This window comes from Aquarana catesbeiana, linkage group LG08 (assembly GCF_042186555.1).
Source record: "Aquarana catesbeiana isolate 2022-GZ linkage group LG08, ASM4218655v1, whole genome shotgun sequence".
Lineage (NCBI taxonomy): Eukaryota > Metazoa > Chordata > Amphibia > Anura > Ranidae > Aquarana > Aquarana catesbeiana.
The window spans coordinates 1,241,930-1,259,070 of NC_133331.1; the positions used below are offsets into that span (position 1 = coordinate 1,241,930).

At 45.8% G+C, this 17,141-nt stretch overlaps 1 protein-coding gene across 1 annotated transcript in view; it reads right to left on the reverse strand.

Annotated features, from left to right (window-relative positions):
* P3H3 (prolyl 3-hydroxylase 3) overlaps positions 1-17,141 on the reverse strand; it is a 68,323-nt gene that overhangs the window by 39,241 nt on the left and 11,941 nt on the right. The window contains exons 6-8 of the mRNA XM_073595374.1: positions 13,673-13,762; positions 9,269-9,321; positions 6,784-6,815 (exon numbers count right to left, since the gene is read on the reverse strand). Coding sequence (XP_073451475.1) covers positions 6,784-6,815; positions 9,269-9,321; positions 13,673-13,762 — 175 coding nt within the window. The remainder of the gene's footprint in view (positions 1-6,783; positions 6,816-9,268; positions 9,322-13,672; positions 13,763-17,141) is intronic.

A 17,141-nucleotide genomic window follows, 5' to 3' on the forward strand; every position in this document is an offset into this window, starting at 1 on the left:
TGTGGGAAACGCTGTGATCTGTGCGTGCTTCCCGCACCGCATGCAAATCGCACTGTCCTTGCCATCTGCTGCGGTTGTCAATATAAAGTTAACGACACCCCAAATGCAGGTCACAAACGTAGTGAGTTTGCCGGCACTGGGTCGCAGTGTTCAAAAACAACCAATGCGATCCGGTTGTGGTGCATGCAGTTCTTGGTGCAAATGAATGGGCTAAAATCGCACTGCACTGAACTGCATGTGATTTGCAGAGGAATGTGGTGCGGTTCCTGTGCGATTCACATGCGGTTCATAGTGTGAACTGAGTCTTAGGCTAGGTGAACACTTCTGCGGTGTGGTAAATGCTGCGATCCGTGTGCGTTTCCCGAACCACATTCATATTACACTGTCCGTGCGATCTGCTGCAGGTGTCAATACAAAGTTAACAACACCCCAAACGCAGGTCACAAATGCAGGACGTTTTCCTGCACCGGATTGTACGGTACAAAATGACCATGAGATCCAGTTGTGGTGCTCTTCAAAAAAGATGCATGTACCCTTTGGTGCGATTTGGGCCCAGTGTCCCTTGTGCTGATTCCTCTTCTGTAAGTGAAAATCTTCCCGATTTACCCTCCCCCCATATTCTTCCGGTGTGGCAGGGGTTAATACATCTAATGGGCTCTCATTGAAGCCCAACTATGTTTCCACCCCGCTGGGTCTATAGTTAGAGGCCATACTAGAGTGTCTATGAATGGAGGGTGTGGAGCCATCATCCTCCCCTCCCCCCCATTCATAGCTTGTCTTCCATCCCTTGTGCTGATATTTCTGTTTGTGTTTTTGATTACATTTAGTCTTTCATAGTCGCTTAGTATGGTCAGTCACTTGTCACTCATCTACCAAAAAGGCAGATGGTGGGACTACAGGAAAGTGGAGAGCCCAATATACAAGTATTGACAGTGCACTTCACCCCTCCCCCACCAATAGCTGAAATATTCATTTTGGGGCCGACCAATTACTTCCTCACCGGCCAATTCTAACACTTCTCTCCTACAAGTAAACATTTTTTTGCTAGAAAATTACTCAGAACCCCCAAACATTATATTTTATATAAATATATATAATTTTTGTTTTTTTAAAGCAGAGGCCCCAGAGAATAAATTGGTGGGTGTTGCTATATTTTATGTCACACGGTGTTTGCGCAGAGGTTTTACAAAACACAATTTTTTGGGAAAAGTCTAACTTTAATGCATTTTAGTGACTACAAAACACAATATAATACCAAATGGTGTTGTTAAAATATAAAAGAGGATGTTGCTCCGAGTAAATAAATACCAAACATGTCACGCTTTAAAAATTGCGCACGCTCTTGTGGATCGATGACAATCTACAGAATTTTAAATTCTCCATAGGTGACGATTGAAACCCCTTTACAGGTTCCCAGAGGAGATAGAGAGGAGGTCTGGTGATAGAATTATTGCTCTCGCTCTGATGTTTCCAGTCATATCTCACATGTGTGGTACGATCCCCGGTTACTATATGCGTGCGTTCGCCTTTGTGCATTAGCATGCAGGGGACGGGGGCACTTTACATTTTTTTTTTTTGTTATTTTTTTGTATTGATTTATTTTTACACTGTTTCTTTAAATTATTTTTTTAATCACTTTTATTGCTATCACAGGGAATATAAACACCCCATGTGACGGTGATAGGCAGTGACAGGTCCTCTTTATGGAGAGATTTGGGGTCTTGTTGTTTTATTCTGGGATGTGTTTTATAGATTGTCATCTGTCTCCCTGCGTCTGATTTATTTGAGGAGCGATCTATCAGAGCCGTCAGTATGAAAACCTTCTCATGGGATTGGAGACGTGTTCTCGGTGCGTGTTGGAGACGTGTTCTTGGTGTGTCGGAGACGTGTTCTCGGTGTGTCGGAGACGTGTTCTCGGTGTGTCGGAGACGTGTTCTCGGTGTGTTGGAGATGTGTTCTCGGTGTGAGTCGGAGACGTGTTCTCGGTGTGAGTTGGAGATGTGTTCTCGGTGTGTGTCGGAGACGTGTTCTCGGTGTGTGTCGGAGACGTGTTCTCGGTGTGAGTTGGAGATGTGTTCTCGGTGTGTGTCGGAGACGTGTTCTCGGTGTGTGTTGGAGACGTGTTCTCAGTGTGTTAGAGACGTGTTCTCGGTGTGTGTCGGAGACGTGTTCTCAGTGTGTTAGAGACGTGTTCTCGGTGTGTGTCGGAGACGTGTTCTCGGTGTGTGTCGGAGACGTGTTCTCGGTGTGTGTCGGAGACGTGTTCTCGGTGTGAGTTGGAGATGTGTTCTCAGTGTGTTAGAGACGTGTTCTCGGTGTGTGTCGGAGACGTGTTCTCGGTGTGTGTTGGAGACGTGTTCTCGGTGTGAGTTGGAGATGTGTTCTCGGTGTGTGTCGGAGACGTGTTCTCGGTGTGAGTTGGAGATGTGTTCTCGGTGTGTGTCGGAGACGTGTTCTCGGTGTGTGTTGGAGACGTGTTCTCGGTGTGTGTCGGAGACGTGTTCTCGGTGTGTGTCGGAGACGTGTTCTCGGTGTGAGTTGGAGATGTGTTCTCAGTGTGTTAGAGACGTGTTCTCGGTGTGTGTCGGAGACGTGTTCTCAGTGTGTTAGAGACGTGTTCTCGGTGTGTGTCGGAGACGTGTTCTCGGTGTGTGTCGGAGACGTGTTCTCGGTGTGAGTTGGAGATGTGTTCTCGGTGTGTGTCGGAGACGTGTTCTCAGTGTGTTAGAGACGTGTTCTCGGTGTGTGTCGGAGACGTGTTCTCGGTGTGTGTCGGAGACGTGTTCTCGGTGTGTGTCGGAGACGTGTTCTCGGTGTGTGTCGGAGACGTGTTCTCGGTGTGAGTCGGAGACGTGTTCTCGGTGTGAGTTGGAGACGTGTTCTCGGTGTGTGTCGGAGACGTGTTCTCGGTGTGTGTCGGAGACGTGTTCTCGGTGTGTGTCGGAGACGTGTTCTCGGTGTGTGTCGGAGACGTGTTCTCGGTGTGTTAGAGACGTGTTCTCGGTGTGTGTCGGAGACGTGTTCTCGGTGTGTGTCGGAGACGTGTTCTCGGTGTGAGTTGGAGACGTGTTCTCGGTGTGTTAGAGACGTGTTCTCGGTGTGTGTTGGAGACGTGTTCTCGGTGTGTGTCGGAGACGTGTTCTCGGTGTGGGTTGGAGACGTGTTCTGGGTGTGTTGGAGACGTGTTCTCGGTGTGAGTTGGAGACGTGTTCTCGGTGTGTGTCGGAGACGTGTTCTCGGTGTGTGTCGGAGACGTGTTCTCGGTGTGTTAGAGACGTGTTCTCGGTGTGTGTTGGAGACGTGTTCTCGGTGTGAGTTGGAGACGTGTTCTCGGTGTGTGTTGGAGACATGTTCTCGGTGTGTGTCGGAGACGTGTTCTCGGTGTGGGTTGGAGACGTGTTCTGGGTGTGTTGGAGACGTGTTCTCGGTGTGAGTTGGAGACGTGTTCTCGGTGTGTGTCGGAGACGTGTTCTCGGTGTGTGTCGGAGACGTGTTCTCGGCGTGTGTCGGAGACGTGTTCTCGGTGTGTGTTGGAGACGTGTTCTCGGTGTGTGTCGGAGACGTGTTCTGGGTGTGTTGGAGACGTGTTCTCAGTGTGTGGTAGAGACGTGTTCTCTGTGTGTGTCGGAGACGTGTTCTCGGTGTGTGTCGGAGACGTGTTCTCGGTGTGTTAGAGACGTGTTCTCGGTGTGTGTCGGAGACGTGTTCTCGGTGTGTGTCGGAGACGTGTTCTCGGTGTGAGTTGGAGACGTGTTCTCGGTGTGTGTCGGAGACGTGTTCTCAGTGTGTGTCGGAGACGTGTTCTCGGTGTGTGTCGGAGACGTGTTCTCGGTGTGTGTTGGAGACGTGTTCTGGGTGTGTTGGAGACGTGTTCTGGGTGTGTTGGAGACGTGTTCTGGGTGTGTTGGAGACGTGTTCTCGGTGTGGGTATATTGACAACACCAGTAGAAATGTCCCCACAGATCTTCTCAAGCCTGTAAGAACAAGTAGAATGATCTTACTAGATACTGGTTACTCTGAGCTTTATTAAGTGGGCTCCATGCTGACCAAGATGGTGGATGTGCATGCATGAGGCTTGGCAGGGGGCGGTGTACATGCCTCAAGTGGGTGGGACATGTACACTTCCCTCCCCCCACTCCTGTGGATGACCTCCCCTTTAGTGTAGTCATTTCCTGTGTGGTCATTTCCTGTGTGGTCATTTCCTGTGATGTCATTTTGCATGGAGGAAGTGATTGGCTGTTGGGGCCAGGACTTCCTGTTTGTCATTTCCTTTTGTTGACGATAAATGAAAACATAGTGCCTGTGCTCGGAGGGAAGACACGTTGAGCCTTCAGCTTGAAGCGGCATCTTTTCTGACTCTCTCTGGTGCTACTGAAGTTCTACAAATTCCTTCTACCAAAGAGCTCCATACAAATGTGATTTTCAGCACGAAGGAATCGTTTTGTGCATCTTGGCGCTGGAAGTGCACATTTTTGGCGCGGTGTGGATTTGCGTGGAAATTTCCCTGCCAGTCTCTCCTCTGGCCTCCAATGCAGTGGATCAGACACGGGTCGCTCTGATTGGCTGTTTCCTTGGCCGGTAACCAGCCCGGTAAACAACAGAACCGAAACCAGAAGTGACAAAATCCTCGCCACTTCCTGTTTCTGACATCACACAGTGGGAGGAGCAACATTAGTCCCGCCCACTCTGTTTGGGGGTCGCATCTTTGCCGCTCAGAATTACATTTACATAAAAAAGAAAAAATGATCCCGTTATAACCGCTTCCATACCAGGCCATATATATATATATATATACACGTATGGTGGTAGGGAAGGGTTAACACATTGCTGCTCATCAGTCCTTGAACACGGTTGGTTATTTTTTCTTCTTCTAATCTTCATATGGAGATCCTGCAAATAACGTCTCCAGTCCCGGGGTGGCCCCTCATCTGAATCTATGGATCATGCCAATGTTGTCACCCTGGCTGGACTTCAAATATGTCCGCCTTTCCTCCTCTTCATTACATGGGGGGAGTTGGGGGATTAGTAGTTTACAGATTAATGGCTTGTGGACCGCCCAGCCTCAATGTACTGCGGAGGGGCGGCCCATACTGCCTGTTTTCTGGGTTTGGGGCGTGCGCATGTGCGGCCCCCCCCACCAACGGTACGCAAGTCCCGGCCAATGATTCACAGCCAGGACCGTCCGTGTCCAATCACAGCCCAGAGCTCTGTGTTGACAAACAACACCGATCCGTGTACAGAAGGAGTGATCTCTTTGTTTCTTCTCCCGATGTCAGGGCTCAGCCCTTCCTTCTCTGAGCCGGCCGCTCAGCTGTCGGCTAATTGCCAGCTCCTATCTCTCCACAGTGACTCAGCTGTTGATGATATCCTGCTCGTCAGTCCTGCCTACTTAAGCCGTCCAGTCCAGAGGATCTCTGCCTTCGCCTTAGTCACATCTCTAGAGATGTTCTCCTGTGTTCCTGGTAAAGACTTGCTTGGCTGACATCCCTTCTGGCTCCAGATCCTGCTTGCTGTTTTACTACACTGATCTCTGGCTTCCTGACGTTTTGGCTTGTCTGACTATCTGTTCCGGTTATTGAACTTTGACTACGTTTACTCTGTTTACTTTTTTATTATTATTAAACAAGTGATTTAACTGTACTTCTGTCTCTGTCTGATTCATGGTTTCTGACACCCAACAAATCAGGGAGAAGAAACAGATAATAAATAACAGATTTTTTTGTAAAAAGCAGCACACATTACACATTGTTAGGCACACATTTAATCCTTTGATCTCCCCATAGATGTTACCCCCTTCCCAGTCAGTGTCATTAGTACAGTGACAGTGCATAGTATTATCACTCATCACTGTAATAGTGTCACTGGTGATGTCAGTGGCAGTTGGTCTGTTCCCTCCCAGTGTCAGTTAGTGTCAGATTGACCGCCGCACTGGGGGTTGGGTCTATGGATGAGAAGATGTCTCAAGAATTCTTCCCCTTATGGGAGGCTATGAATATATATAAGTGAGCCTTTCTATGATAATGTAGATATTATGGTAGATCTATTCAGGAATAGAGAGACACGTAATTGAAGACTGTGTGAAAAATTGTGTTTGTGTTACTAATGATGCAAAATTTCAATAGAAATCATAATAAATAAATAAAAATTACAGTTTAGATCTTATAGTTTGTAGACGATATAAACTTTCACACACCAATCAATATTCACTTATTGGGATTTTTTTTTTTTTTATCAAAAACATGGAGCAGAATACATTTTGGCCAAAATTTATGAAGAAAATCTATTTTATGTTTTTATGGGGTATGTTTTATAGCAAAAAGTAAAAAAAAATATTTTTTATTCAAGATTTTCAGTCTTTTCTCATTTAAATTGTATAAAACCCCCAGCGGTGATCAAATTCCACCAAAAGAAATCTATATCTGTGTGAAGAAATGTAATTTGGGTACAATTTGTTCCATGACCTGGTCATGGTGGGGGAGACCTTCTGGAGCTGAGGTGGTGAAAGGTAACAATGTTTCCAGGTCTGCTCATAGGAAGTGACAAAGATGTTGTATTTCTGGCCGGTATCTTCTGTACTCGCTGAAAACATTCTTGTGAAAAAAGTAAACCCCCCACAACTAGGAAGCTGCAATATATGACATTGTAATGGAGACCCCCCCAGAACACGAATACTGGAACCCCCCATAATGAGACACCAGAGTCTTACTATGACAAGGTTACTGTAATAACAGATCACATGACACGTCCTGATGGCTCCCTATTGGTCCCTGGAGATATACTCACCCCCCGCCTCCTCTGCTGCTGTTCGATCGGCCCTGGATAATAGAAGAAAACGTGTTATTGTTACAACAAACCCCCAACGTCATTATTACTGACTGTACCGATCAATTGCAGCACATGGATTGTAATAAAAGTGACACTTCAATGTATTACATGTATGATAAGATGGCCGATCGCGCCAAACTGTGCTCTATCCAATCAGATATCTACATTTTACATTATCTTAGGGATGGAACTTCAGAGTAATCTATCCACAAAGGTGTCACTGATATCACAAAGTGTCCTAAAATACAACATTTCCTATTAAAGGAGAACCCCGGGCACATTCATGTGAAGCATCATCCCCACAAAGATGATCTTACATAGTTACATAGGCGGTAAGGCTGAAAAAAGACAATAGTCCATCCATTTCAGCCTGTGTGGGTGTACGTGTGTCAGGGTCTAACTGATTCCCATATTCCTGTATGTTGTGTCCTTTAAGAGTCTTTTAAAGATATCCATACTCTCTGCATCCACCACCAATTGTGGGAGAGCGTTCCACATCCGTATTGCCCTGACAGTGAAGAACCCCCTACACAGTTTACTGTTAAGCCGCTTCTCCTCCAGTCTCAATGTGTGGCCCCCTGTGTGGTCCCCTGTGTGGTCCCTAGGACGGAATCGTTTTTTCTGCTGGGATCCCCATTGAGAATCTTGTAGATCGCTATCATGTCCCCTCTCAAGCGTCTTTTCTCCAGCGAGAAGAAATTTAATGTTTCCAACCGTTCCTCATAATGGAGGTCCTCCAGGCCCCTTATTAGTTTTGTTGGACTCTCTCCAGCTCCAGCACATCCCTTCAGAGGACCAGAACTGAACGTTAATATCGATTGATTTCTAACAATCTATCTCTGCTGATATCTTATACCGGGGGGGGAGGGAAGGTCATGTGTTCATGAGAAACGTTGTTACTAATTTCGCTTCATTGCCTTCATAATGAAATTCGTTTTATTAACTCGTTTTCAGCAGATTCAACTTTTTCCAATGGATTAGAAGTATTCAAATCGAATTCCAATCAAAAATATCAAATCGATCCAAATTCATTCAAGGAATAGCTGCTTCTATTTTATTTGATATTTGAATTTTGAAAGATGGCTTTATTCTTCCTATTTCATTCTATTCTAAATTCGAATTTCAGAATATGGCTACATTCTATTCTATTCTATTCTAATAGACCCCAGATCTCTCAGTAAAGAGTCCCTGTCACTTTCCATGCAATCACAAGGGATGCTGTTATTCAGACATGTCCAATTTTGTTTCGTAATTAATAGAAATTCGGTCGAATTTTGCATCTTTCAGACATTCGGAACAGACAAGTTCCACAAAAAAGCCCGGCTACAATCTGCCCAACACCTCGACATCCCTCATTGGGGTTTTTTGTGGAACTTGTACAGTAAAGACTTCTTTCCGGCAGCTCAACCATGCAGCTCTTTTTTCTTCAAGTATCATCGTATTGTGCTCCTTAAAAACAACCACACCGTCTTTTTTCCAGGGCAGCCGGTATTTCTCCTGAGGTCACCTGTGGGGGGGTTCCTGTGGCAGTTGTGGATGAAATCTTTCTTGATCTACCTGACCTTGTCTTGCTATGAAAAGAGCCCTGAATTTTCCACTTCTTAATAAGCAGATTGAACAAAACTGACTGGAATATTCAAGGCTTTTGGTATCTTTTTATATCCTTTTCCATCTTTGTGAAGTTTCATTACCTTGTTACGCAGGTCTTTTGACGGTTCTTTTCTACCTCCTCATGGCTCAGTGTCTAGCCTGCTTAGTGGATCCATGTGAGAGCTAAAAAACTCATTGACTATTTATACACAGACACTAATTGTGATTAAAAAAGCCACAAATGTGGCAAATTAACCTTTTAATTGCCATTTTACCCTGTGTGTGCCACCTTCTGTGTCTGTACCAAGGTCAAACATTCCAGGGTATGTAAACTTTTGATCAGGGCCATTTGAATGATTTCTGTTATCATTATGATTTAAAAAGGATCTAAAAAAATGATGTGATAATAAATGGCTTCATGTGATCGCTATCCTTAAATAAGAGACAGTTTTTTGGCACGATCGTCTGATTTTCAATATTAATGACAAACTTTCACAATTTCTGCCAGGGTGTGCAAACTTTTGAGCATGACTGTATATAGTGTTTGGGGATTCAAAGCAATTTTCTAGCAAACCCCCCCCCAGATTTTTACACTTATGTGAGAAGTGTCAGGATAGGCCGGGGGGGTCAGATGGATAAAGTCCCCCATATGAAGCAGCAGACCGGTCACGTGAGCGCCCACTTGTAGGGACCAGGAGGACGATCGACGGCTCAGACTCTGCTGCACACGGCACCCTCAAAATCTACCCTGCAATTATCTGCACCCCTAACCTGTGCTGTGGCGCCCCCTGGACGTGGCTCCCGTGCACTGCATGTATTTGGTAATACTGCCCAGAATGAGAAGAATTCTGACCTGACTCTCTCCCGGAGACTCTCTGGGACGATATCTTCCGGAGTCCAGACATCCTGCAACACAAATCAACAATGAAAGATATAAAACTCAGACACAGCATAGGGGGAAAAATACAACGAAACAGAATAAAACCCCAAAAAGAAACATTAGATCTCCAGTAGATGACATTTTTATAGTAAAGGTTATGTTAATATTCTACATAAAGCTTAAGATAAGAAGGATGAACCCCCCCATCCCCCCCTTCACTGATCATAACGAAGGTGCAATGACTGGCCAATGGTGAGAAGCAAAATAGACTGTAGAGGATGGATGGATGGAAGGATGGATGGAAGGATGGATGGATGGATGGATGGATGGATGGAAGGATGGATGGATGGAAGGATGGATGGATGGAAGGATGGATGGAAGGATGGATGGATGGAAGGATGGATGGATGGAAGGATGGATGGATGGAAGGATGGATGGAAGGATGGATGGATGGAAGGATGGATGGATGGATGGATGGATGGATGGAAGGATGGATGGATGGATGGGTGGATGGATGGATCCATGTGCTGACCTACCAGGATACAGGTACAGCAGGACATTGTTATTAGCCAAACAGTCCAACAATAGAAACAATCAGCACTCCAGGGTCATCCACGTCAATAGCGCCCCCTATGGATTCCACAACAAGGTGCAGGTCCGGCTCACAGACGAATATACTTGGAAGAGAAGAGGTGGACGACCGCACATTAAATATGTAGAAAATCCAAGAACTTTACTGGAACGATCCATCTTTAAAAAAAAAAAAAACAGAAGCAGTGTTGACGCGTTTCACAGTAGACACTTTGTGTGCTTTGTTACGTGAAATGCGTCAACACTGCTTTTGTTTCTGGGAGGTTGTGACACTTTTTTTAAAGCTGGATCACCCCAATAAAGTTCTTGGAGCCTCTACATATTCGTTTTGCGGTCATCCACCTCGTCTCTTCCGCTGACCTCATGATGGATATGTAACAACAGCTGTGCTGTTTTGTCCACCGCATTTTACTGGTGTCACTAAACAAATAAGAAAAAATAAAATAAAATATGTATAGATATCTATATATAAATTATTATTATTATCCCGTGTTGTAAAGCGTTGCGCAAACTGTTGGCGCTACATGAATCCTGTATAATAATAATAATAATCATTTTATACCGTGCCTGCAGTTTATGCAGAAAGTGGAGAAGATTGACAGAGGAGACACAGGGGAGCCGGAATATCATTTTCTTTCCGAATTAAACCCCATCATATATCTCCCAATAAATGGTGTATTCCATGCTGGTCATCCTCACTCATCACTATGACATTCCGCTTCTGTATTCTGCAATAATCCCGGTTGATCCCGCTGCTCTCTATCTCCCCCTCCTGTCCATGTCCCTAGTGCCTTTGGAATCTTTTGCAGAGCGGTGTTGGCAGCTCTGCACATGCTCAGTTCTCAGTAAGTTTCTATGCTGAGCATTTCCTCCCTATCACATCTGAGCAGCCCATGTGAATATAGAGTCACACATGTAGGCGCATACACAGTGACAGGCCACTCCCGCCCTCCTCCATGCCCACTAACCAATTAAACACAATGGGGGTGGGACATTACGTGTAGATTACTGGAGGCTTCACCTCCCTCTGATTCTAACACACAGGCTGGAGGGGGCGTGACAGAGCCTGTGACTGGCAGAAATCCGCCCACATCATGTTATTTCCACAAAATAATAAAGATTTGATTTTAAATATATATTTGTATGACAATTTAAAGCAGTTTATTGAGATTTATTTTTCCAAAAGCTGAACATGTGACCGGCAGCAGAGGACTAGAAGCTCCTCCTACTTATGTTTCCCTGCATACAGGCTGGGAGAGAGCCGGGTCATGTGACAGCTGGATATCCAATAGGAAAAAGGGACTTGGATGATTATATTTATAATAATTACAGAGCCGTCACCCCCATACAGGGATAGAAGGGAGGATGTACATTATACAGAGTGTGTATCACTGTAATGGCTTGCTGTGCCCATAACTAATTTTTAGACTCAGTCAGATGACAGCCGGGAAAATCTCTCAGTTCAGAGCTGGGCGGGTTTAACCTAAGATCTCCCCTCCTCCCACTTGTAGAGATCCCCTCCTCCAAGTACAGTACAACCCCCTCTGTGGATTCCTTCCCCCAGTAGAGATCCCCCCCCCCCCCAGTAGAGATCCTCTTCTCCCAGCAGTTTCCCCCCTGTTCCTCCTCAGTACAGCTCCCCCCAGTACAGATCTACCCTTCCCCCAGTACAAAGACCCCTATCCCCCCCCCACACACACATATATCAGTAGAGTTCCCCGCCAGTACAGCTCTCCCCGCCATTCACCAGACCGGGCATTTCCAAGTGAGGGGGAAGTCCTCCGTTGGCTGTGTCATGTGACCAGAGGAAAGGAGGAGATAAGGAGAGCCTCCCTCCCTCTGAACTGTCACTACCTGGCTCTGATAAGTGTCAGGATCGCCAGCTACAGCGATTGTGCTGTGAAGTCTGCGGTAGCTGCGGCCCCATGGATTTAGACCCCCTTATCCCCCTCCTTATCTACGCCCCTACTTCATTGGCATCTTCTATGTTTTGGGGACATGCTGGGAGGTTAATGATTCCTGTCTCTATTGGCCCTAGTTTATGTATGTACAGTATATTGTATGTGATGTAAGGACATTAGATTGTAAGCTCCTTGAGGTCAGGGACTGATGGGAATATAAAACACTGCCTCCATTTTCAGTGCTATATAAATACCTGTAATAAATAAAACAGACAGATCTCTGTGTGTGTCCCCAGCCCCGCCCTCCCATCAGATGATAAAGGCGGGATTCTTTGTTCCTGTTCAATATTTTAGCGATTTAAGAAATGTTACTTTATAGAGAATATGACAGAAGCAGCGGCGGCCGGTCCATAAGGGGCGCCGCCCCCCTATTCTCCATGCGGGGCGCCGGACACATGGATTTCTACGGGGGTGTGGGGGGTGGGGGGGGGGGGTGGTTGAAGCACATGATTATAGCCTGAGGCTCTAATTGGCTTAAAAAAGGGTGGGCTCAGGGCACAGCGCCTTGAGCCCACCCACTTGAGACATTAACCAATCAACGTTCACTATCGTCTTCCTGCTTTTTGTCCCGGCCAATCAGGACAGGAAGCGGGTCCTACAACTGGATTGTCTGGGAGGAGAAGCCAGGGAAGCTGGGGAAGTCACCCGAAACCTAGATGGGGCAAGTGCAGGTGGGCAGGGGAGCGGGCGTGGGGTTGTTTGCCGCCCCCCAAAAAATGGAGCACCAACTGCCACAGAAGAGAAGAAACCCCCTTAGTACTTGAGGGGTGGAGTTGGGAAATTGGATGATTCCACTTATTGTCCTCCAACCTCATGGAAGACATCAGTCCTGACCAGGCTGGTCACTTAACCGGACAAAAATACTCAATCCATGCCGACATTTTTCTAACCGCTTCAGGACCGCCCATCGCACTTATACTGCGGCAGGGCGGCCCCGCTGCACCGAATCATGTACATGTATTTGGTAATCCCGGGGTGGGGGGCACGTGCGTGTGCGCCCGCCGATCCATGGTTGTGCGGTCATTTTGCTACAGCGCAAGCCAATCAGCCAATGATTTATGACCAGGACCTGCTGAGCGAATGACAGGCGAGAGCTCTGTGTAGGTAAACAACACAGAGCTCTCTCCAGACAGCAGCCATGTGGCTGTTTTTTTTTCTCCCTGCAAAGCACATCGCTCTGTAAAAATAACACATTACATATTGTTAGGCACACAATTAACTCCTTGATCACCCCTAGATGGTAACCCCATTCCCAGCCAGTGTCATTAGTACAGTGACAGTGCATAGTATTATCACTGTTCTCTGTATTAGTGCCACTGGTGATGTCAGTGGCAGATAGTCAGTCCCCCCTCCCCCCCAGTGTCAGTTAGTGTCAGATTGTTTGCCGCACTATCACAATCCCATTATAAGTCTCTGATTGACGCGATTACTAGTGTAAAAAATATATATTAAATTCCAGTATATATCTCATAGTTTGTAGACGCTGTATATATATATATATATATATATAACTTTCACACAAACCAATCAATATAAACTTAGAGATTTATTTTATAACCAAAGACATGTAGCAGAATACATTTATGAAGAAATTCGATTTTTTACTGGATGTTTTATAGCAGAAAGGAACATTTTTTATTTTTTTTCCATAATTTTCTTTTTATTAATTTATATAATAAACAATAAAACCCCCCAGCAGTGATTAAATACCACCAAAAGAAAGATCTATTTGTGTGATAAAAATGATATAAATGTCATCTGGGTGCAGCGTCACATGACCGCCCGATTGTCAGGTAAAGTCCAAAGACCCAGAAATAAGGATTACCTGATCCTGGAATGTGATGTCCAGGTTTTCCATGGCGTAATACAAGAGCTTCTTCTCTGCCAGAATCTGCCGCATGTATGACGTGATGATCTGTAAGATATAACACAAGCCGGAATTATACAAATACACTACGGAAGAGTCGGAAAGAATCTCCTACACTTTGAGCCCAACACCTTTCCAGATGATGGAGTTCAGGTGTCTCCAGCTCCATAAAGACATTACTGTGTCCCGTCCCATCCCCCACCCCGTGTACAAAGCCAGCTCTGTAAAGACATGGTGGGACTATTTTGGTGTGGAGGAACTCGTGTGTCCAGTACAGAGCTCTGACCTCATCCCTACTGATCGCCTTTGGCATGAACTGGAACATTGACTGCAAGCCAGGACTTTTTTATTCATGCCCAATGTGAGGGCCAACATGTGAGCCAGATCTTCTCATCCAATGTTAGTTCCTAACCTGGGCACAAATTTCCACAGACACCCTCAAACATTATGTGGAAATCCTTCCCAGAAGATGGGAGAATGCTTAAAGTCACACAGGGGGTCCAAGTCTATAAAGACATGGTGTGACCAATTTGGTGTGGAGGAACTCAAGTGGCCTCCACAGAGCCCTGAGCCTACCAAAAACCCTTTTGGGATGAATTGTATTGTGAGCCAGGTCTTCTCATCCAACATGAAAAAACACACAAAGCCAGCTACATAAATATGTGGTTTGACCAGTTTGGTGTGGAAGAACTCAAGTGGCCTCTACAGGGATCTGACCCACTCCAACTGTACAAAGACATGATGTGACCACCAGTTTGGTGTGGAGGAACTTGTGTCCTGTACAGAGCCCTGAGCTTAACCCTACTTTTGGAAGACCTTTGGTACAATGTCTTCTCATCCAACATCACTACCTGCCCTTAATCCTACGGAACACCTTTGGAATGGGGTCTTCTCATCCCAAAGGTGTTCAGTAGGTTTGAGGTCATAGAAGAACTTGAATGCCCTACACAGAGCCCTGACCTCATCCCTACTGAACACCTTTGAGATGAATTGGAACACTAGTTGTGAGAAAGGTCTACTCATCCAACATCACTACCTGACCTCACAGATGATTTATTCACACAAAATGTGCTCCTGAACCTCATGGAAAACCTTCCCAGAAGAGCGGAGGCCGTTACTCCACATTAATGCCCATGGTTTTGGGATGGAATAACCAAGAAGCTCACTTAGGTGTGATGCTCAGATGTTCTCAAACATTTACCCAAGAAGTGTATGTGGCCCATGATGGATTATTATGGTTTTATTTAGAAGTTCTAATAGCATGCTGATGAGGGGAGGAGGAGGAACCGGAGAAGACTAAACAGATTAATCTTCTGGATTTTACAAAATTCATCTGGCGCTTTCTTCTTGCACATTTGTTGTTCCGAGCCATAAAACCTGAAAGGGGTTCTAACTCTTCCCCAATCTCACCCAAGGTAAAAAAACATTTTAGTGTTAGATATACTTTAGCGTTAGAGACTTCCAGATGGCAGATTCAGCCGCTCATTAGATGCCGTAACATTCTGAGGAACACGATGAATGGATTATCTCACACTCAGCATGAAGATACATTAAATAGAACCTTCAGACATTTCCTAACAGCTTGAATACGGCCTGACAGCAGCCTGCTAATTATCTCTTTTATATCCATTGGAAGAGATAAAGCGGCTATTAGCGAATGATGACCGCAGAAAAGACTCCCCGGGCCAGATGTACGCGTGTCGTCCCCGTCCTTTACATTATTATATGTCCTTTATATTACAAATCTGTGTAGTTATCCCATACAACTCAGCACATTCACTGCTTACTTCAGCTGTTCCAGAAGTCGGCCTCGGGGTCTGTCATGGATAGAGCCTTGCATTTTGTAAATTGGGTATTATATAGATGCTTAAAGAGTGACTCCACTTTTGTTAAGGACCCCCCCCCCCCCGGGTGATCTATATACATTGCAGGGAATAACCCCCCCCCGGGTGATCTATATACATTGCAGGGAATAACCCCCCCCGGGTGATCTATATACATTGCAGGGAATAAACCCCTCCCCCCCCGGGTGATCTATATACATTGCAGGGAATAAACCCCTCCCCCCGGGTGATCTATATACATTGCAGGGAATAAACCCCCCCGGGTGATCTATATACATTGCAGGGAATAAACCCCTCCCCCCCCGGGTGATCTATATACATTGCAGGGAATAAACCCCTCCCCCCGGGTGATCTATATACATTGCAGGGAATAAACCCCCCCCCCCCGGGTGATCTATATACATTGCAGGGAATAACCCCCCCCGGGTGATCTATATACATTGCAGGGAATAAACCCCCCCCCTCCGGGTGATCTATATACATTGCAGGGAATAACCCCCCCCCCCGGGTGATCTATATACATTGCAGGGAATAAACCCCTCCCCCCGGGTGATCTATATACATTGCAGGGAATAAACCCCTCCCCCCGGGTGATCTATATACATTGCAGGGAATAACCCCCCCCGGGTGATCTATATACATTGCAGGGAATAAACCCCCCCCCCCCGGGTGATCTATATACATTGCAAGGAATAAACCCCTCCCCCCCGGGTGATCTATATACATTGCAGGGAATAAACCCCCCCCCCCCCGGGTGATCTATATACATTGCAGGGAATAAACCCCTCCCCCCCGGGTGATCTATATACATTGCAGGGAATAAACCCCTCCCCCCCCGGGTGATCTATATACATTGCAGGGAATAACCCCCCCCGGGTGATCTATATACATTGCAGGGAATAACCCCCCCCCCGGGTGATCTATATACATTGCAAGGAATAAACCCCTCCCCCCCGGGTGATCTATATACATTGCAGGGAATGTAACAAATTTTGTAGCAGATTCCTCGCTTTTGTTATTGTGAAGAAGTCCCTGTGTGTTTCTCTGTGTCCATGTGCGGAGTGATTATGAATGGGAGGGACTTTATAATTATCAATCAGCTGCTGCACCTGCAGGGCTCTAATGAGGAAAGTGACAGGGTCTGCATCCCTTTAGATGTGACATCCCCAAAAATGACATTTGAGTTGCAGGGGATGCCCAAAAATCTGACTTGTATCTTAGTGCAGATTTCAGGGAATATCAGTGAGCCAATCACACAAGCAGGAAATGACATTTCTTGGGGTGGGGGGGGGAGGAGGGCGGGGCTCTGTATACCATCTGTGTACATCTGTGTACAGAGCGCCTCCAGGTGGCCATATTGTATTTTACAGGAAATGACAGCGGCTGCAGATTGATAAGGAAAGGAAAGTTTGAATAACATCCAATCACAATCGGACTTGTGTAGCGATTGTTTATAATAGATTATTATTTTCCCCATGGAAGTGGAGATACTCTGTAAATGACTCTGATGATACAATAATCAATATTAATATAAGACGTTCCTATATGATCTTTGCTGCCCTGGACAACCAATCAGATCCTTC